Below are 19555 nucleotides of genomic sequence, written 5' to 3'. Positions count from 1 at the left end.
CCAATTATGAGATACGAAACGGAAACCCCTTGACACAGGGGGTTTGCGGTTCTAACTCAGGACCATGTGTTCAATTTTCTGATCGTTACGTCATACCGCGTGATTCTTCGCCGATAAACGATAACGAATCAGCGATTTTCTGTTCGCTCCACGGGAAACAAAAACGGTCGTCGTTTGGTATTTTTGCGAATTTTATGCAGAAATAATATTTTGATACGATGGCAACACGTGCCACCAAGTTGCTCGCTGGTAAAGACCAGTTATAATATGTGCCACCTCGCACATTTAACGTCCTCTTATCTACGGAGCCTATGTCAGGTGAGTTTTGTGGGAAAAACGGTGGACGCAGGTCTCCGTCTAGAATCGTCTTACGCTGACTGGCACGATTTATCTACAGGTTAAGTACGACTTGCATCGTAGCATAAATGTGCCAAGCCCTACAAACTTGTTCTCATACTTGGTTTCGAAATTTCGCGTTCGAATAAAGAAGAAATTAAACTGGGACCTGGGAGAGACGGACGTGTAAGGATCTGGAGCAAAAATTTTTGGCAAATTTTTCTTAAAAAATGAGGCAAAAAATTCTCGTACGTCCCGTGTTACTTCCTGTCAGAGAGAACGAACTCGCACGAGGAGCAACAATAAAGGCTTGACGCCATAGAGGTATTGCCACTGTTGTACCGACAATATGTTCCGGATCCTTAATAACGTCGACAGCGAACGGTATTAAGAGGTATTACAAAGCGACGACACTTGAATGCGCGTCGAAGAGGGTTCTCACTCTTGAAAAGAGCATCTGAACACAGAGAACCCTGTTGCCCCTCGATGTTATTATGAACTCCCTCCCATTCACGCCACGTTCCTGTCTCTCCCTGTCTCCCCTTCCCCTTTTCTCTCCTTTACACACGCACACGTTCTTTCTATATCTAGCTCCTTTCTCCGGCTCCATGAACTTTCTATCTTTCTCGGTCGCACCCTCGAAAGACCCAACAACCACGCGGTGGACCTTGCGTACGAGTTGGTTCGCCTGTAACGAATAAAAATTTTCAATTTTCCTTTAATCACCGTCGATTCTCTTTCGTACATAATCACCTTTGCATCCGGGAATAGAATCTTGCGCAAAAACGCTATTCAGGGACGATTTTCCTGCGCGACGAAAGTAGCAGGGTGACAAAGTAAAAAATGCGAAACGAGAGGGGAATTTCGTCGGCTTCGCGTTACATCGTAGCGCCCCAATAATAGGGGTAGGTAGTTAGGCGCGTACGTAGGCGATGAACTGGTCGCCGGTCCACGAACATTTTCCATCCTTGTAGCCGCGTATCATCGTCCCCTTTCCTGTCAAGGGGATAGCTTTCAAACGATGAAATTGTCCATACCGCAACCAGGATTTATTTAATCAGAGGTTGTGCCCCCGTTTCGTGTTCGTGGTTTATCCCGCGGGACGAATCTTCAGCGGTGTTCTCGTTGAAACGAAAAATCTAGCTCGTTTCGAGACGGACAGATGAAGCGATGTCAAATCTGTCGCGTGTCTATCGAGCGTATTTTCCCGGCGTGTTTGTAATCGGAGATGGCGAAGAATAAATTCGACCTGTTTGTAGGAAATTGTTCGAAACGGCTGAAACCAACGATACTCGACACGTTCGATAAGTTTCTCAGTGAGTAGGATATTTTCTAAAGTGAACCTTGTGGGATTAATAACCTGCTCTGCCGTAAGGGCGCAATTGCGCTAAAATATCCACTTCCCAGTAGCCACCACCCTCCAATTCGGATCCGGAAGACCCAACGCTTGACTCTTTGTCGGCTTAAGGAATGTTTATATTGGGACGAAAAAGCGAAAGATGACGTGCCGGGGACAAAAATGAAACGCTGTCGCGACGATTCTTCGCGCTGACCGAGCAAGCGCCTCAAGGCCGCGCCGCGACGTTCCTTTATCCGCTTATCACGATCAAGTTGACCAGACTATTCGCTACGCTGTGGGAATTGAGTAATTATCGCGTCATACCTCCGAGAGTAGTATTTATAGCGCCTCCAGGAAGCGTCTCCCCGAGCTATCCACGTGTACCAGCGATTAGAAGCCAGCCAGTCGTGCTTCGAAAAGCTTCTACCCTTCTCGCTCGATTACAACCTTTGCGTACCTCTTCTACCGTTTCAAAACACGCTCGCAAGACTAAAAATTCTTTGCGTTCACGGCAAATGCGGATCGTCGAACCGAGAACGCTGTAAAGCCACAACTTGTCAAGATGCAGTCGCGATTCGTTACCCAGGAAGCTGGTGAAAAGAGAAACCCAGGTAGTCGGAGCAGCTTTTGAACGAACTAAATGGATTCCCAATGGCTACCAATTGTCAACACCTTTTCGCTCAACGAGCTGTGAAACGCGTTTTTAAATAGGAAAATGGAGGTGTTTGCGACCACCGAAGCCGCGTCGTTGTTTTCGCTGTAATATTTTTCAAAGATTAACGCGCAGAACGAACGAGGAGGATCCGGGATTTATTAATGCGAAACCCTCGCGACGACGTGACGCGTGACGTAACTTATGGTTGGACAGCAATGCAAGCGATACAGAGAATAGCCGTATATAACGAAGGTTATGGTGTTACCGGTGGAGTGGCACGGTGTCCAGTGACTCCCATGTCGGCTTGTTATCCGGACCGCCCCATCGTTATCTGCAATTACCCCAAAACAGCCCCTAGTTTATAAATTATAGACCATCCCCATCCTTTCCCCCTGCCTCCCAGCCACCCACCTTCCTTCATCCGTCCTCTCTCCTACCCTCCAGTCTCCGCCAGGATTACATCTGTCATCAAATGTACCCAATTACGCACAATTATCCTACAAACCACCCCTTTTACGTCCTAATCACCCGTATCTCGCGATTTCCTCGTAACGAGTTGTTGCGCCATCCTTCAGAGAACGCTCACGTTTTTCTTTCTACTCTTTTTCGTGAAACGAGAAGAGATTTTCGAGGCGCGAATCCGTGGTCGATTATCGACGAACAAGAAAGCGGACCGTGTTAGGTCTGAGATTAAGAGACGTAATCCTTGGTTACCAGTGATCTTTTCGAGCACTCTGCTCGGACTACCCGCAGCCAGAGGGTCGGGATGCATGGCGACGACAATGCGATCGGCCTGCTCCGACCATTGTCGCGGAGATTTCAATGGACATTGCGACAATGAGCTATCGACAACTGTGCCTCGCGTTACGTAAAGGTCCAGGGGGGAGGGAGGGAGGTTCCCTTCGACTAGCATAAGCCTGCTTGACTGTACTTTTCACGCCCTTTTCCAGGGCCCTTCGGCAAATTACTATTTCGTCTGACCCTTCCCGCCGTACGCAAACACCCATCCGTATGTTTGTTCTTTCGTGTCTAGTATACGAATTTCACGCGATCATCGCCACTTAGTTTTGTTTGCCGTTTACCGAAACCGGACCAAAATGAACGGTCAACGAACGAGCTTGTATAACAGCCTTTATTTTATCGATATGATATAATTGCAGTGAGCACGCGTTACGCGTTTCACCCTTTTTGTATCTTTCGTACAACACGTTACAATAACTTGTTACAAGACTTAACATTGCGGAAACAGATCAAGCGATATGATTCAGAAACTTTTCCCCAGCTCTCGCTCCATCCTCGCGAATCGTTTCGTTCTACGTTCGATTCTCGCTGACACCGACGGTAACACCTCGCACAACGGAAAATCTTGAAAATTAAGGGACATCGGACAACCTTCCATCGATCAACGAGCCATTAATGCTATCTATAATAAGGCTGACTTTAGCACAAAAATACATCTTCGTAATTACATCTAGGATCATGTCTGTGACACTTTGTCGAGTCTGGAACAATTTAAATAGCGAGACATCTCGCGGCCTACATAAACGGAGCCCCGATCCGCGGCGTGCGCCTTCCGAATTCCTCGTATCGCGCGAAAAAAGAAACAACATTCTTATATTCTGCCGACGCAAACTCGAGAATCCTCCACGATCGCGTCGACTTCCTTACGGAAATACGATACACGATATTCATAACATTTCTCACTCTCTCCTTCTCTCTCTCCCGCTCTTTCTCTCTTTATCTCTAGATATGTGTATATGTATATATATATATATATCTTTTTATATATACGTGTATTTATAATGTGTATGGTACGCATATGTACATGTACGCAAATAAATGACCATTTACAAACGTACATGTGCATACACATGTACAGGATGTCTCGGGTCCGGTTGTACTACCCGACCTGGGACACCCTGTATACACACGAAATATATATTTACACACGAAACTTCAACTTTAATATGCATTTGGAAGACAGAGGTTCATATTATGCGCATATCGCTAATTGTAAATTTATTCCTGCGATGTGCAGGTTACACTTAGGTACTCCATTATTCGTTAGCTAAAACTGCATTCGGTATATTCTTTCGTTTTCATCAACGTCCCTTACCCTTCGTACCTAGACGTACGACTTGTCGCTTCACCTCGCTCCAATTTCGACCACTCCACCTTGGGGAGACGTCGGCTTTCAATGGCATTTGACCATCCTAAAGACAAGTTTACACGCTAATATATCTCATAGAAGTGAACTATCCATCGACTAATAATGAATACACGCTCGTCACATATTAAAGGATCATCGAAAATTCTGCTCGATCGACAAAGCTCGCGAAAAGCGTTTCTTTTGTTGTAATTATAATGGACTGATATAAAGAAAACGAGACTATACTCCATCCAACGAGACGAGACAGTAAATGCATAAAAATTCACAGGCTCGGATCACAGCACACAAACCTCGACCGAAACGTTTGATGAACCGGAAATAACTAAGCTCTCGGCCCTGTGTCGAGCGCGCGAATTTGTAAAGATATCCTGACTCGTCTCATTGGACGGATTATAGGTCAGGACACGATACAAACGCTGAAATTTCTCTCCGGAAACGGATTCTTTTTTTATTGGGAATAGTAGAAAGGTATTACGTAGCGAGCTTTGTCGATCATTCGCACGATATGTAACGTATTTACATGATATGTTACATCGAGAATTGGAAGATAGAAATTAATTTAGCGATCGTTGTATCCTATAAGAAAAGTAGATGGAACAAAGCTTGAAACTGATACGATGATAGTTCGTCGTACGACGAATTGAGTCGCAAACTCTTTAAAATAGCTTAGAATATGTTCAAGGTGTACATAAGTAGAAAGAAAATACTTTTTATACTATTTACAAGTTATAACGGAAGAGTGACTATCGAAGCTTGAAGTATAACCGCGATCAATGCCGCGATACGTTTTATATTCGATCGACTACACTATTCGTTTCTGTAAAACTTTAGCTGCCTGACAGGGCTTTCTTGCTCCTCGACACCGAGGACGTGTTATCAACGAGATTCTTAATGTTCCAAGTGATATGATAATGTTTCGCGAAAGATATGTTACAGTTGATACCGCGAAGAAGGAGTATTATTTTAAGATGCGAAAAATTTCGCGCCATCGTCTCGTTTACAACTATTTACGTAGATAAACGTGATCGTTTTAATTGATATGCGATTTGCCAGGGAGAAAACGATATTTTCCCGTGGAATCTTCTTTTCCTAGACAACGTTCGAACGTTTTCCTCGTTCGAGAAAATTGAATCGAAAATCTATCGATACAACCATCAGAGCTTGCGACAACGAGCGGTAACGAGTGGCTGCCGAGTGTATCGTATACCGTTTAATATACACCACTTGTTTACCTTCTGTTACTTCCTTAATCGATATTTTTACATCCGAAATAGTTACGAATCAACGGAATTTCGCTTCGCGTGCCGTGTCTAGGTATTACGTCGAAGATGGATAAAAATTTGAAGAATAAAGACCACGTCGCCTTTGGTCGAGAAATAAAAACGCGTCCTCGCTGCACTGACGATACGAACGTTCATGGATCTTTCGTGCATTTCGATCAACGTTTGTACCGCTCGTGTCCCGACGGTCAAGATAGAAAATGTGATGACAATGAGAATGGCGATCAGCTGCTGTTCGCGTGGCTTTCGGCGAGGCTTGTTGGCGTAGTCGCGCGATTTTGGCATCGTCCTGGGCTGCGTTTCTTGCACTTTTTATTCCATCGTGTCGTACTTGACCTTCTTCACCTTAAAGTAACGATAGGCGGCGTAACCGGTAATTGTGAGCAGAACGGCAGCGGCTAAAGTTGACCCGACCGCGACGGGTGCCGTTTCGTCTCGAACTCCGCGTGCGCTTAGCGACGTGCACGAAAATTCGACGGCGAATTCATTGTTCTTGAATTTGAACGGCTGCAGCTTCATGTCTCTAAAGTTTCGAAGTAATTCTTTATGAAAATTTCTGGTTAATCTGTAACGTTTTACGATCGCGAATCGGTCTACCTGAGAAGCACGCTGGCATAATTCTTTCCATCGGTCAAAGGGATCTCCGTTTCGCCGCTGCAGGAGTACGATTTGCCAACCGGGGTCGGGAACAACATGGAACTATGCTTCTGTCCGGTGCTCAATCGGATCGTCTTGTCTTAAACGCAAAGAGATTCGATTTGCTGTAAAATTCCTATAAGAAATTTCCTTTCCCTTTAACTGAACTTACGTGGCTGATCGATATGTTCGAAATGTCGATCGCTGGAATTGTAGGTCAACTCGATTTTTTCGACGTACCATCGTTCACCCCCGGGTGTCTAAAAAATTTATTCTACGTCAATTTTAAATTTGCTAATGATGAAATGATTCGTTCCACGAGTAAAATGAAGGTGCAGTAATTAGAATTAGAACGAAGGGAAGAGAGTCGAAGGGCCAGGTATCGATTTCCTCTGGAAACGACCTTTTCGTGCGTAGAGCAGGCTAGTTTCGTGACCTAATGTCGTGTCGTTGGACAGTCGGTTGGTTAAGGGATGAAAAATGATGTCGCGTGTTCAGACGACATGTCAGCTCGTTACCTTAGCGAAACTCCACGACAATACGAACGCCTTCCACTTCAGGGACATTGTCACGGTGTTCTCGTTGTCGCAATTGCCAGTTACCGTCGCATCGTTAGGAACGTAGATGCTCGCTTCCTGAAGAAGATTCATTGTTTAAGATTTACTTGAACCTTATCCTTTACTTATTCTCTAGAAACGATAACGAGCCTTACTTGATCCTCTCCGAATTTCGTTCTATATTTCACCGTGATCAGAGCGTCCACTTGTAGAAGAATACAAGCTTGTCCATTGCTGCCGTCTAAACGGTAGAGAGGCTGTTCCGTGGAGAACGATCTGTGGGTGGTTGTTGTTTCCGAGGTCATCGTCGTGGTGCTCTTCATCTCGAAATTGTCCACCGACTTCGAAATATCATTAACGTTAAATCTGATGCATGGTTCGTTTCGTGAACGAGCAGAACGATTTCGCGGAGATTAAACGATCCACGAGAATTTTAATAAAATGTCGCGCCCGTCTTATCGTTTCGATCTTATCGGTCGATCGTTATACTGTAATATCGCTGCAAGCCACGCTACCTGTGCTCGCCCGTTTTAGGAAAATAACGCGATAAATTGCATTAGTGTAGAAGCAACATAGGCGAAAATGCTCGAGGAGCAACAGGCTAAGATTAATAGGCTACTCTAAGAAAAAATTATATCGAACGGAATCTTGATCTTTACAATGTTGAATTTTCTGTTGATAAGACGTTTGTTTTTTTACCTTGTCAAACAGGTAATGGACACGTACCACGAATCCATTTAGATAATTGTCAGACATACGTTATAAGGTAACTATTGTTTCTGATAAGTGTGTCGATCACACGAAAATATGTCACCAACCTGTTTTATCGTATCTTATTAACGATAATCGTGTTTCAGAGGAGCGTTCTTACCAAGGGTAGTTTAGATTTCGGGCCGGGCATATCGAACACCACGTTTGCCATCCGACGTGTCGTATACAACTGCTCGTCCAACTTTTCGGGCGCCGGCGAGTAACTGGGGACGCTGAATGCCGTACTCAGGACACACCCTGCAAGAAAATCTTTCGTTAGACAAGATTAAGTAAACACACTGTTATTCAGAATTTTCTGTTAAATAAACTTTCTTTACAGATTAATAATGTGAACGAATTAATTGACACCTGTCCATCAGATTTGTAAATCTATATAATTGATCGATGATGAGAAGAATTGTGAAAATTGCAAATAGATATAGAAAATCATCTAATCGATGATATAACAACGAAACCGTTGCGAGTATCTTATTAGATAATACTCTGTACTCCAGATAATCTAATCGATTTCCGGTCGATTTTCATATTTGAAAACATCATGAAACAAACATCTTAAACTGTTTGTTGCGTCATTGCGAAACTAATGGAGCTTCGTTTCCTTCGAACACACAATATTACTTCACACGGTGAACAATTTCACGCAAACGCACCGCGAAACAATTGGAGAACTCACACAGTACGAAGATCGCCTTGGTGTAATCTATGCGACGTGCCATCTTCCAGGATTGTGCTATTCGCGACGGCGACGAGCAAAGGATAAGGAGATAATGAAAAAAAAATACGTTTTCCCGTGGCAGGTGTACGCGGGATGATTTTACCTAGACGACGTTCGCGAAGCTTGTGAGACGAACGGGAAAGCTCGGTCGAGGATGGATCGATAGTAGAAGCTCTCAGCATGCGCCACGATGTCTTCTGGTATAGTATACACTACACACGTATGTATACCTGGAAAAGCACGGCAAAAAAGTTTGTTCGTTGTTTCACTTCGGGGTGGCGTTGTCGGTGACGTCGGGCGTCGGCGTCGGCGTCGATGCTGGCGTCGGCGTTGCCCTTCATTCACTTGATGCACTTTAGCGATACGGCTATTAGAATACACACCAGTCAGCTATTTCGAATCGAACCGCCATGCCATCTCGACGGAATGAATGACCCTCGCATAGTAATTTACCATTCATGAGGTTGACTAAAATTGATTTTCTAATTTGCTATTTCGAGCTCAGGATTGATACTCGTGTTTATGTCGATAATTTTCATTCTTCAAAAGAAACCGAGAAGATTTGTTCCTTTTCAAGGATTTCTCAAGGGATGCGAAGGACAGGGTACGGTATAACACCCTGCCTCAAGAGAATAGTCATTTATAAACAATTAGCACAGAAATAGGATTTGTATATTCTATTTTAATGCTCAAAATGTATATTTCTTTAAGAATAGAATGGTATTTAACTATTCTGCTAAGGGTGCCTTTGAGGGAAATGCATCCTTGTTTCCTACGCGTTTACGTAGGACGACTTAAATGTAGTCCACCCTCAGTAACGAAAGGGTTAAATGACATTTACCCGATTACTGAACATTAACCAGCGGCGACACGCGTCCCTCTTACACCCACTTACTACAATGTCCTCCCACGCTCAATGAATTTGACCGCAATTTCTCGTTATGAAAGCCTTTAGAATACCAAAAACGCATAGTATTCAAAGGAATCAAATATATAAATAAATAGTCGAAAAATGCAACAGGTTCTTTCATTGATCAGATTTAAAATTTATAAATGTTATACATTGAACTCTGTTTATGATTAGGTAGCATAAACAGAGTTCCTCGAGTACCAAAGAGTGAGGTACTGATGGTAATAGCAGATTTCTTCAAACCTCATTTTTGCCAGTCATATTGTGGTGCACTCTACGACTCAGGATGGTGATTTTAGAAATTAAAGAAGGGGTTGAAGGATCGATAAGCCCCGAAGGGGTTTACCAACTGCTGGTGGATCGATCGATAATTTCGCAAGTGATATCCGCTGCTTTTTAATGAATTAGAGCGAAACAGCGCGAAAGTGAGGGAAGTATTAGGCCACGTCGACATTTGTTCAGTTTCGATTGATAAATAGGTATATAGATAGCTTGTTGTGAGTGTGCAACAGTGATCGATGCGTGTCATTAGTGACAGTTTATCGTTTTGTCAAAAGTTTCAAGTGTTTTTTACAAATTTTCCGTATAATGAAACATTTCCAAAAACTTTTGGTATGAATTCGTTATGTCAAGTAAGATGGAACCCGAAGAAAACGAAATATCTCTGGATTCCAATGTGTCAGGAACATCTGCGGGAATGTCAGTTCCTATGGAAAAGCATAACCTGAAAGTTCGAAGAAGAAATGTAATCGAGCCAGTGAATTTTTCATCGAAAGAAGAACAAAATTTGGAGTCCGAACGTGACGTTCCTCTTGTAAGAATGTCTGATTCTACGAAGGCATGGTATGATAATCTTATACCACAAATACCTGATATCGCGGACTTTAGTTTATCAGGTAAACAAAACGGAGTGTTAAATCGCGAAGACGATAGCAATTTATTAGAACATGATTTTGGTGATACAGAGACATTGACTAGTAGAGAACGGATGAAGATAAGCGTTATTCGGGGAAGCGTTGCTAATCCGAATTTGACATTAGGAGAACTCAAATTATTGGGTTGCAGCAGTGAGGGTTTCGTTCATGGTATTTTATTAATGTAATTATAGATTATTATCAACAAGGAACTTCTGCATAGACAAATATAATGTAATGGAATATTTTCAAACTTTATTTTATTTTAATAGAGATTTACATTATATGTGCTTATTAAAAATAACAAAGCATAAAATTGCAGGTTCCTTATTGAAAATAATTTTACTTTGTAATTAAATCTTGAAATTATACAAATGATCTGTAGATGATATACGAAGAGTTTTGTGGCCAAAACTTTTGAGACTTTCTGAAGAAAGTAGGCTTTCTATGGATGAATTAGAAACTATACACAATCATATACCAAATGAAGTGTATCAACAAATATTAAAGGATGTAGCACGTAGTGGTAGTCATATTTCTGAAAATGCCACCCAAGATGAAATAGATCATTTTCATGAACAATTAACACAAATAATGTGTTGGGTTCTTCATAAACATTCTACATTGAAGTTAGTATTATGTATATATATATTCATGTACATATGTATGTCATATAGACATGTCATTTAGATTCATATATATATATAGGTAATGCAAAATAAAATAATACCTGCTTAGTTATTACCAGGGATATAATGACATAGCAGCAACTGTTTTACTTGTCATGGGCCTAGAAAAGGGTTTACGTGTACTTGAAAGTATTTCATTAGAATTCCTTGAAAGATTCATGGAAAGAACAATGGAAAAAGTAAACCAAGAATTATTTTACATATTTGCACTGTTAGAAAGAGTGCATCCTACTTTATTAGAACATTTGGAAAAGTTAGTACAATGAAGTATACTTGTTTAGAAGTTTCTAAATAATAGTTATTAAATCTATTCTGTATTTTAGTGTAGAATTATTCCCACATTTTGCATTGGCTGAATATACAACATGGTACGCGCACAAATATGCAGAAAATAGAAAATTATTACACAGATTGTTTGATTATTTTCTTGGTAGTCCTCCATTGATGCCTCTTTATCTAAGTACTGTGATTGTAGCACATAGGGCTACAGAAATTTTTAATACCACTCCTGATATGGGTCATACGCATAAAGTTTTATGTACTGTAAGTATTGTTTAATCCTTATCTTATGAATAAAATAAAATTGTACTTGGCCCTATTCATTTTCATATAAAAATTACACTCGTTTGTAGTTACCAGATGATTTGCCTTTTGAAACACTTCTACTCGAAGCAAAACTTTTATACCGTCAGTATCCTCCCGAATCTATAAGTAACGATGTTATAGAATACGATCAAAAAAGGAAACACAAAGAACAAGAATGGAAGGCAAAGGCCGAAGCAAGTCGTCAAGAGAGAGAAAGACAGAATCAACTCCGAATCGTGCAATCAAATCCAAGAATACCGTATCGTATTAGAAGTTATAAAACGATCACAGTAGTAACGATTCTGGCCCTAGGATTATATGCTTTCTTTAGAACATCGTCTGGACTTAACTGACATTAAATGAATTTATTTAAAAAGTAGATCCATTTATGTGTCCTCCAAACAGATTTTCATTTTACTCATGTACCGTTAGAATAATTTAATCAGAATTTTTGGAGACATTAACAAAATGGAAAGGCTTATTGAATGAAAGAAATCTTATTGAATAATGATTGAATGAATCTGTTTTTGAATGTGTAACAAGAAGTAATTTGAGCATTCCTGTGCTGCCTTTATGCTGTGTTCTTTAAAGACCAATGTCAAGCTTCTGTGCACATATGTTTACGGTGTTTGAAATGTGAACAAAAATTTGTAGAAAGGTGAAAAATGTATACAGTTATGAAAGGCGATATTTCTGCAATATGAATATTTTGAAATACACAAGCAAATTTCAAGTTTGATGAATTATTGTTTAAGATTAGGATCTAACCAGGCATAGGCATGTAATCACTCAAAAAACGGCTCTATCTTCTGGCTTGTTTGGGTGGTTCTTTTTATTCGGTGGGTAACGGGAAAGAACTCGTTGCGATTATGCGACCTCTCGAAAATGAGAATTATAGTGGGAAATACCCTCTCTGTCTTTCACTAAATCGTTGCTAAATCCTTGCTAAGCTCAAAGAGCACTCATACTCGATTTACTACTTGCTATTCATGCCTGGCTTAGATTCGTGATGCAAGTATGTGTTTATTCAAATTTACAAAGAACAACCTAAATAGAATAGAGACCATTAATAAAAAAAAACATAATTTTTTAATTTTATTTATTTCTGTTCACACTTATCTGTTTTTCATTCGATTTTTATCGAAATTTTATTACTAGACATGTATAATATATATGTGTAAACAATTTATGCTGTTAAATCATGAATACTTTGATTTTCAATATATTTAATTGTATTACGAATAAAAATTACACAATATGTTTAACAAATTTGTACCTGAGATATTGAAGTAAGAAAAATATACTAATAGAATTTAATACATTATACACATACTATTGTAGAGAACAAAAATGGTTGTTTATAAGGTTATTTATCTCTACCAAATAAATCATGTATGTATAAAAATTAAAATGGAGCGACGTACTTCCAAAGATATAAAATAAGTAGTAACCTTGTTTGTTTGTGATTACTTACTTTTATACTCATAAAAAACCTGAAGAGCATTGTTACAATGCTACTAGTAAACTTTACTTATCTAAAAGACTGTACATATGTACACAAAATTAGTAGAATATCATTTCTAGCTGCAACTTATTATCACGAAATGTATTTATTATGAAATTATAATTTACTATTTTTCTAAAATTTCAGCTGCATTTAAGAATATTATACTTGTAAAATTGTTTTGATGTAAGTCAAAACGTCGATATTTCTAAGAATATCCATATGATTAACACCAGAAAAGGTTTGAGAATAAACTTTTTGTTTTTGCTTCCCCTGCCAATATTTACAACCTTCTAAACTTCTTAAATTTACAGTGCCATCGCCGTCACCAGGCACTAATTGAGGAATACCCTCTATTGATGTACCAGGTTTATAGTATAACCTGAAAATAATGCATAAAAGCATTAAGAAATAAATGTAAAGATTGCAACTATTGAATAAAAATGTAATCAATATACTTTTGTACTGTATCCAAACCACTTCCATATAAACAGTGAACCTCAACCCCTGGAGGAGTGAAATCTAATTGATATTTTTCATTATCCTTCCAAAATTCCCAACCATTTGGTACATTTATATCTCTGTAAGATTCAAAATCTTAGTTTGCAAAAAGTATATAATTACTAATTATTAAACAATATATATTGTATGTATTAATATCATACATTAAATAATCTTGTAACGTGGTTAATGTATAATTTTTATATTCTGATTGTACCAATATTTCTGATTCCTTCCAAAATAATCTTGATGGTAATAACCATCCTAAACTAGGACTAGTTACTTGTTCATCTTTAAGAACAGTTTGACGTAAAAGATATGCACCTAAATCATCTCCTATAACGGCAAAATAATTTAAAATATACATTTTAAGTTACATGACACACACATAATATATATTATTTACCAATAGCAAATACTTTAAGTGCCTTTACACTGCCACCCCAAACAGCTGCAAGTGTAATTAAACGGTTTATGTATTTGTCTTTCCATTCTTGACTTTGACGTTGCAAAAAAATAAGTGTCATTGGACCACCCATACTATGTGCTAATAATGTTACTGGAACTTGCTTATTCATAATATATGTCTCTTCAACTAATGTTTTCAACTTAATAAAAAATTCTTCATTTTCATCTGAAACAAAGCTTTTGTTGTATAATAAAATGCAAACATAAATGATACAAATATTTTAAGAAGAATGCTAATATGTATAAACATACTGGGTCCTTTTCTAAAATCATAAGGTGCACCACGTAAAGAATAATTCCTAATATATCCAAGGTTATCAACTAGCATATTGCCAATATCTTTAAAATAAACTCCAGGAGAAGCTTTGCTTGGATCTAAGTATTCAACAACAAATGGATCACCCCAACCTGGTATACGAATATCAACACCATCTTGGTTTCTTGTTGTTCTTGTAACATTGTCATAATTCAGTTTCATATTATCAATCTGAAACAACAGATTAAAAGTTGATTACACTATCAACTCATTGTAAATTATCATTTTATGCACAAAGCATAAAAAGGAACAATAACTACCCAACAGTCTATAACGAGTGGAACAAGTAATTCCAAGTTTAACCAGATATTAAAATAGTCATTGGAAGTTTTCTCACATACATAATGTACTACCGTTGTTTTGTTGAGTTTTGCTTCAACTTGGCTACCACCATCTCCTGGAACTTTTAGCATACAGCCATTTAGAATATAATGTTTTAGATAATGTAATATAAAAGTGCTTGTAATAAAAAGTGATTACCAAATATAACAGGAGATAATTGTTTGTTCCTAAAATGTCTTGATTCTATAGATAAAATGCAATAGGATAAAATGATCGTATAGATAATAAAATACAAGCGCATGGTACCTCAATTGCTTTTCTTAATTAGACTTTCATCAAAACTGCACGCTTTAATTCACAACTTGACAATTAACCTTAAAACTAAGTATAAATATGTCTATTGCTACGATTACAAGTGCACAGGGTGAATAAATCAAAAACGTTTCGTCAAACGTTTGTTTTTTCGATCACTGTAGTACGCAATCAGCTGATGACGCACACATTTGAAAGTCAACAAAGAAGAAAATTACATTTACGAAACATCATTCTTCTTGGTATTTATATATATATACGTAAAAATATTACGATATAAACTTATCAAATGTCCGATGAATAATTTATCTCATGATAATACCCAGTACCTTGTATGTAGGTATTAGAAACAACAAGACTTGAATGTGTATACATATTTTGTATAGGAATTAAAAAGATGTTCAGGAATACATCTCATAAGGAAGTACTTATTTATGAAATGAACAGTGTGTTCCTAACCTAAAACTTGTATATTTTTACTATTTTATTATTTTCAATTAAAAAATATTCAGTAGAATTAAAAAAGGAATCGTGCCAATGCTAAGAGAAGTTAAATTTTCATTTTATCTCGTGTAAAAATGCCGACGGTTATAGCGTTAGACGTATCTCTGTCAATGAGACGTCCAATACTAAACAGTGGATCTGCTGAAAATAATCAAAATGAACAGTTAACTAGACATCACTTAGCTGTCCATGGAATAAATGCATTGTTACACTATTTGCAAGTTAATTCGAAATTGGAATTTGTAGCTTTGGTAAATGCTCTCAACTGCAAGTAAATATTTTTTTAACATTTTTTATGACTATAATAGCTTCTTCTTATTCTAGGTTGTTTTTTCGTCGTTGTACGAAGTTATTTGTCCATTTACTCGTGATTATGATAGCATACGTTCAAAATTACAAAACATTGAAGAATGTGACAAGACTTGTATTGAAACTGCTCTTCATGGTGTCAATAATGTTATCATGGCAGAGTGGGGTAATACTACAGCATGTCAAGTAGTATTAATTACTGATGGTAACCCTGGAGTAGGACCAATGTCTTTAGGCGATTCATTGAATTCATTAAATTTAACAAGGGATGTAAATCCATTTCCATTACCATTTCCTTATCCAGGAAAGTTAAGTATTGTATGCATTGCACCACAACAAGGTATGTGTATTCATTAAATAAGTGTATATAATATTGAAGTTTCTTGATATCAATTTCAATCCTTTTTTAGAACCTGGTTTACATATTGGTTTACCACTTTACCAGCGATTAGTTGAACTGGCTGGTGGTGATAGTGTGGTACTTGTTCCTGACACACCACTTTCAAAACATTCAGTCACAACTTGTTTTCAGAAATTAGCAGAAACTAATTATGTTTCTTTTCAAGGCTATTTAAAATGTGGAAATTTAGGATCCAGAGTCCTTTTATCACCAGCACCAATGGTAAGCAATAAGGTACAAAAAGCTAATTACTTTAGATCAATTGTAAAGCATGTTATTTCAGCCTTACACTAAGAAAACAGATTTTGAATTGGTTTCTGGTTTGATGATATCAAAAACAATAGAAATTTGTGGATTTATATCAGTAGCAGATGTTGGTAGTCCTAGTGCTATATCTAGACATTTAGTTTTACCATTAGCTACAGAAAAGAGTTCAAGCATGCAAGGAATATCTCTAGAAGAAGATTCAGATACAGATGAAAATGGAGATGAAGGAAAAGTACCCTCTTTTTGTGTGCTATTACATGGGGCTTTGAAGGTAGTATTTCACTTTCATATTTCACCAGTTTTATACATACATATATTAAAGAATCATCCTTTACAGGTTGAAAATATGGTAGCACTCTGTTTGTTAAATAATGAGTGGTATGGTTTTATATACTCGTGGGCAGATACAAAAAAGAAATCAAATTTAATGTTAACAGTGTTAGAACCGGGTTTAGATGTTGTACCTTGGTTAGGGAACTTTAGCAATTTGGGCCCACTTGATGCAGCTAAAGGTGCTGCTGTTAGTTTCCCAGTTAGACCAAATGAAAAAAGAAGTTATACTCAGAACGCACCATCTTGGATTCGCCAAGTTGGACTGCAATCCGATATTCAGAAAATTTTAAGACACGCAAGAAAATTACCCGAAAAAACACAAAACTTCTATAAGGTAAGATAATAATTCGTAAAACTTTAATGAATTATTTAAAACTATCGAATTTTTGACTATAAATTACATGTTTCCGTATAGGAGGTAAATCGATTACGTAGAGCTGCTGCATCAATGGGATTTGTAGAACTTTTGGAAGGATTGGCATGTATTTTGGAGCGTGAATGTACATTATTACCACCAAATTTGAACCCTGATTGTACAATACAAATGGGTCATGTAGCATCTATGATAAGGAAACCCGAATTTCTTGAACTTAGATATAATATACCACCAGCTCGTACAAGATTTCAACATGGAGGATCTTAAATAAGGCAATAATGTAATTTGTAATATATTAATGTATTTATATAGATAACAATTTCTATATTAAAAATAATTTTTATATTTTATACAGCTGTCCTTTTTATTAAAATTACATTTTATAAATTACCATAAAAAGTTATTTGAATTATGTTTATATATATATATAAAAATTTAATCCTTCATGTTTTTCATATCCTTAATTAGGTAACATAAAATGTCATGCAAACCTTTTGCAGTTTGTATGCTTGAATATTGATCAAAATCAGGAACATGAATAAATAATGTTTTCATAGGATCAATCTGTAGGGATTTGTAAAATATATATTCACACAAATATCGTCCTGCATCATGTGATATGCAAGCATTACACTCTGAATTCTCATTAATTGCACTGCATATTTTGTTAACATTGATTTTAGTTTCCAAAATTTTAGGTTTAATATTACTTTCATCAGGACACTTATCACTTGTGTCTTGTCTTAAATAACCATTGCTATGAGCACAACATTCTATAGTTAAAGATTTTGCTTTACTAGATACACCTACATGTAGAACTAGCTGAAAAACAGGAGGAACTGTTTATGTTAAAAATAATATAATATCTTAATTAAATGAGAAATAAAGAGATTTACTGTAGGTTTATATTCTTCCCAAAGTTTGGGTACATAAGTATCTACATCTTCATATGAAACTGACATTTCTTTCACAATTACTTCAACATTTTTTAATTCTTTTGAAGTAGCGCACAGTTTGTTTAATTCTTTCACGGCTTCCCAGCTGGCGTTAACAATATGGTTACTGAATGGACCAAATCCAGTTATTAAAACTGTATTTTTTGAAGGAACTTCCATCGTTAAATTTTACTACTCTATAACGAAGATATCACTAATTGCCTTATCATGATAACATTCTATACAAACAATGCGTTGATAAGAACAATATCATTATCACTTTGATGCGCCAAATGAAAATTGTGCTACTGCAATAATATGATCCAAGAGTTTTTATTATTACGATTTTTCCCAAAATACCGTTTTGTATGTATGCACACTAATGCCCCAGGGAAAAAAGCGATGTCCCTACCTCCCATAGGATTTCGACAACAGGTGGGCAAAATTTTAAGGGGTGATTCTAGAGATCAAAATAAGACGAAAATCAAGAATAACGAAATAGCGTTTGCGGTTTTGTTTTCCAATAATTAACGTTTAAAAATTCGAGTAAAAAGCGCCTGAAACCTGCAACCCGCCCAGCACCGACGACTGAACGTCTGGTCAGCAGGGGTCGGTACAGTCCCAACCAAGAATAGTTGAAACTCACCACGTGCTCTTCTGTTTCTCGGTATTGCCCTTACCCTTACCCCGAATTTCGCCCATAAGGTGATACGAGCGTCGAGGCTGAACTTCGAATTCCGCATAGAAATTTCCGAACAGAAACCGATTTAAGCGCCACCGCAATTCTCCATTTATGCAAATTTTTACTTTCATTCAATAATGAATTCCTCTCGAAAATTGTTATAAGAAAAATATTTGTTAGTCAACGTAGCGAATTTCTATCAAATGAAAAGCAGAAATTATGTGTTCTATAGACAAGAGCGAGATCTGGCGCCTGACCAGAGTCATGGATAAAGTCATGGTCTTTCCAATGTACAACGTCTCTGCTTGAAATATCTTCGCCAGGGTTGATTTCTTTCTACCATTGCGTATCAAACAACTTCGTTCTTTCTAAATTCCATATTTTGTGATTTTTCTTTTTATTTTATTTTTAACGACTTCGAAAAGAATTAGTCATTTGTAATTAGTCAAAAATCATACAAGTTCCTTTTTCAGGAACTATAAAATTACTATAGTTATACGTTCTATATGGTAATATTGCAATCCCGAAAATACTTTTCTGAATTTAAACTATTATTTCCCAATTAAAAAATATATAAATCTTTTTATAGTAGCTCTTAGCTTGATATCGCTTTCTAAAAGTTATCTTTAGAAAACGATATCAATTACCAGGTCACACCACATGGAGGTGGCTACGTTAGTGACCCACCCTAAAATCATAAGAACGTGAAACCATTCAAATAGAAAGCCGCAAACGCTATTTCGTTATTCTTGATTTTCGTCTTATTTTGATCTCTAGTATCACCCCTTAAAATTTTGCCCATCTGTTGT

At 37.5% G+C, this 19555-nt stretch overlaps 5 protein-coding genes across 10 annotated transcripts; 2 read left to right on the top strand and 3 right to left on the bottom strand.

Moving 5' to 3' along the window:
- Positions 1-3440: 3440 nt before the first annotated feature.
- LOC117600822 (lysosome-associated membrane glycoprotein 5) lies at positions 3441-8646 on the bottom strand. Of its 2 annotated transcripts, none has more exons than XM_034316747.2 (7): positions 8418-8646; positions 7845-7981; positions 7129-7314; positions 6935-7051; positions 6589-6676; positions 6378-6516; positions 3441-6303 (listed from the first exon to the last, which is right to left on the bottom strand). In XM_034316747.2, the coding sequence occupies exons 1-7, from the start codon at positions 8458-8460 to the stop codon at positions 6093-6095; spliced, it is 921 nt and encodes a 306-aa protein (XP_034172638.1). In that variant the 5' UTR covers positions 8461-8646; the 3' UTR covers positions 3441-6092. The 2 variants fall into 2 exon arrangements, with proteins under 2 accessions (XP_034172638.1, XP_034172639.1); XM_034316748.2 differs by lacking the exon at positions 8418-8646 and adding an exon at positions 8062-8269.
- A 1014-nt stretch (positions 8647-9660) lies between these two features.
- Positions 9661-13352, top strand: LOC117600715 (TBC1 domain family member 20). 3 transcript variants are annotated; one of them, XM_034316477.2, is made up of 6 exons: positions 9666-10265; positions 10335-10454; positions 10669-10912; positions 11022-11225; positions 11296-11515; positions 11605-13352. In XM_034316477.2, exons 1-6 carry the CDS (start codon positions 9995-9997, stop codon positions 11908-11910), a joined length of 1365 nt encoding a protein of 454 aa, XP_034172368.1. In that variant the 5' UTR covers positions 9666-9994; the 3' UTR covers positions 11911-13352. The 3 variants fall into 3 exon arrangements, with proteins under 3 accessions (XP_034172369.1, XP_034172368.1, XP_034172366.1); XM_034316478.2 differs by having other exon boundaries at positions 9661-10454; positions 11699-13352; XM_034316475.2 differs by having other exon boundaries at positions 9672-10454.
- On the bottom strand, positions 12635-15365 carry LOC117600716 (lysosomal phospholipase A and acyltransferase). 3 transcript variants are annotated; one of them, XM_034316480.2, is made up of 7 exons: positions 15270-15365; positions 14607-14743; positions 14283-14517; positions 13969-14196; positions 13727-13898; positions 13520-13642; positions 12635-13443 (listed from the first exon to the last, which is right to left on the bottom strand). In XM_034316480.2, the coding sequence occupies exons 1-7, from the start codon at positions 15313-15315 to the stop codon at positions 13224-13226; spliced, it is 1161 nt and encodes a 386-aa protein (XP_034172371.2). In that variant the 5' UTR covers positions 15316-15365; the 3' UTR covers positions 12635-13223. The 3 variants fall into 3 exon arrangements, with proteins under 3 accessions (XP_034172371.2, XP_034172372.1, XP_034172370.1); XM_034316481.2 differs by lacking the exon at positions 15270-15365 and adding an exon at positions 14827-15126 and having other exon boundaries at positions 14688-14749; XM_034316479.2 differs by lacking the exon at positions 15270-15365 and adding an exon at positions 14827-15121 and having other exon boundaries at positions 14607-14749.
- A 153-nt stretch (positions 15366-15518) lies between these two features.
- On the top strand, positions 15519-17479 carry IntS14 (integrator complex subunit 14). Its single transcript, XM_034316474.2, has 6 exons — positions 15519-15695; positions 15769-16093; positions 16164-16375; positions 16437-16691; positions 16758-17087; positions 17169-17479. Exons 1-6 carry the CDS (start codon positions 15519-15521, stop codon positions 17394-17396), a joined length of 1527 nt encoding a protein of 508 aa, XP_034172365.1. The 3' UTR covers positions 17397-17479.
- LOC117600717 (pyroglutamyl-peptidase 1) lies at positions 17464-19419 on the bottom strand. Its single transcript, XM_034316482.2, has 2 exons — positions 18026-19419; positions 17464-17951 (listed from the first exon to the last, which is right to left on the bottom strand). The coding sequence occupies exons 1-2, from the start codon at positions 18242-18244 to the stop codon at positions 17565-17567; spliced, it is 606 nt and encodes a 201-aa protein (XP_034172373.1). The 5' UTR covers positions 18245-19419; the 3' UTR covers positions 17464-17564.
- Positions 19420-19555: the final 136 nt, after the last annotated feature.

This window comes from Osmia lignaria, chromosome 16 (assembly GCF_051020975.1).
Source record: "Osmia lignaria lignaria isolate PbOS001 chromosome 16, iyOsmLign1, whole genome shotgun sequence".
In the NCBI taxonomy this organism is placed as follows: Eukaryota; Metazoa; Arthropoda; class Insecta; order Hymenoptera; family Megachilidae; genus Osmia; species Osmia lignaria.
Note: the sequence above shows the minus strand (reverse complement) of the source record. Positions and strands in the feature narration are given on the sequence as shown.

Coding starts and splice junctions, on each gene's coding strand:
- LOC117600822 (XM_034316747.2), bottom strand. CDS start 8,460: ATGGCACGTCGCATAGATTACACCAAGGCGATCTTCGTACTGT. Junction 7,052..7,128: donor CGAAATTCGGAGAGGATCAA/GTAAGGCTCGTT, acceptor AATCTTCTTCAG/GAAGCGAGCATCTACGTTCC. Junction 6,304..6,377: donor TATGCCAGCGTGCTTCTCAG/GTAGACCGATTC, acceptor TCGAAACTTTAG/AGACATGAAGCTGCAGCCGT.
- LOC117600715 (XM_034316475.2), top strand. CDS start 9,995: ATGTCAAGTAAGATGGAACCCGAAGAAAACGAAATATCTCTGGATTCC. Junction 10,455..10,668: donor CAGTGAGGGTTTCGTTCATG/GTATTTTATTAA, acceptor AATGATCTGTAG/ATGATATACGAAGAGTTTTG. Junction 11,226..11,295: donor TTATTAGAACATTTGGAAAA/GTTAGTACAATG, acceptor TCTGTATTTTAG/TGTAGAATTATTCCCACATT.
- LOC117600716 (XM_034316479.2), bottom strand. CDS start 14,929: ATGCGCTTGTATTTTATTATCTATACGATCATTTTATCCTATTGCATT. Junction 13,643..13,726: donor ACGTTACAAGATTATTTAAT/GTATGATATTAA, acceptor TGAATCTTACAG/AGATATAAATGTACCAAATG. Junction 13,444..13,519: donor GGTTTGGATACAGTACAAAA/GTATATTGATTA, acceptor CATTATTTTCAG/GTTATACTATAAACCTGGTA.
- IntS14 (XM_034316474.2), top strand. CDS start 15,519: ATGCCGACGGTTATAGCGTTAGACGTATCTCTGTCAATGAGACGTCCA. Junction 16,094..16,163: donor ATGCATTGCACCACAACAAG/GTATGTGTATTC, acceptor ATCCTTTTTTAG/AACCTGGTTTACATATTGGT. Junction 16,376..16,436: donor TTTTATCACCAGCACCAATG/GTAAGCAATAAG, acceptor ATGTTATTTCAG/CCTTACACTAAGAAAACAGA.
- LOC117600717 (XM_034316482.2), bottom strand. CDS start 18,244: ATGGAAGTTCCTTCAAAAAATACAGTTTTAATAACTGGATTTGGTCCA. Junction 17,952..18,025: donor GGGAAGAATATAAACCTACA/GTAAATCTCTTT, acceptor CCTGTTTTTCAG/CTAGTTCTACATGTAGGTGT.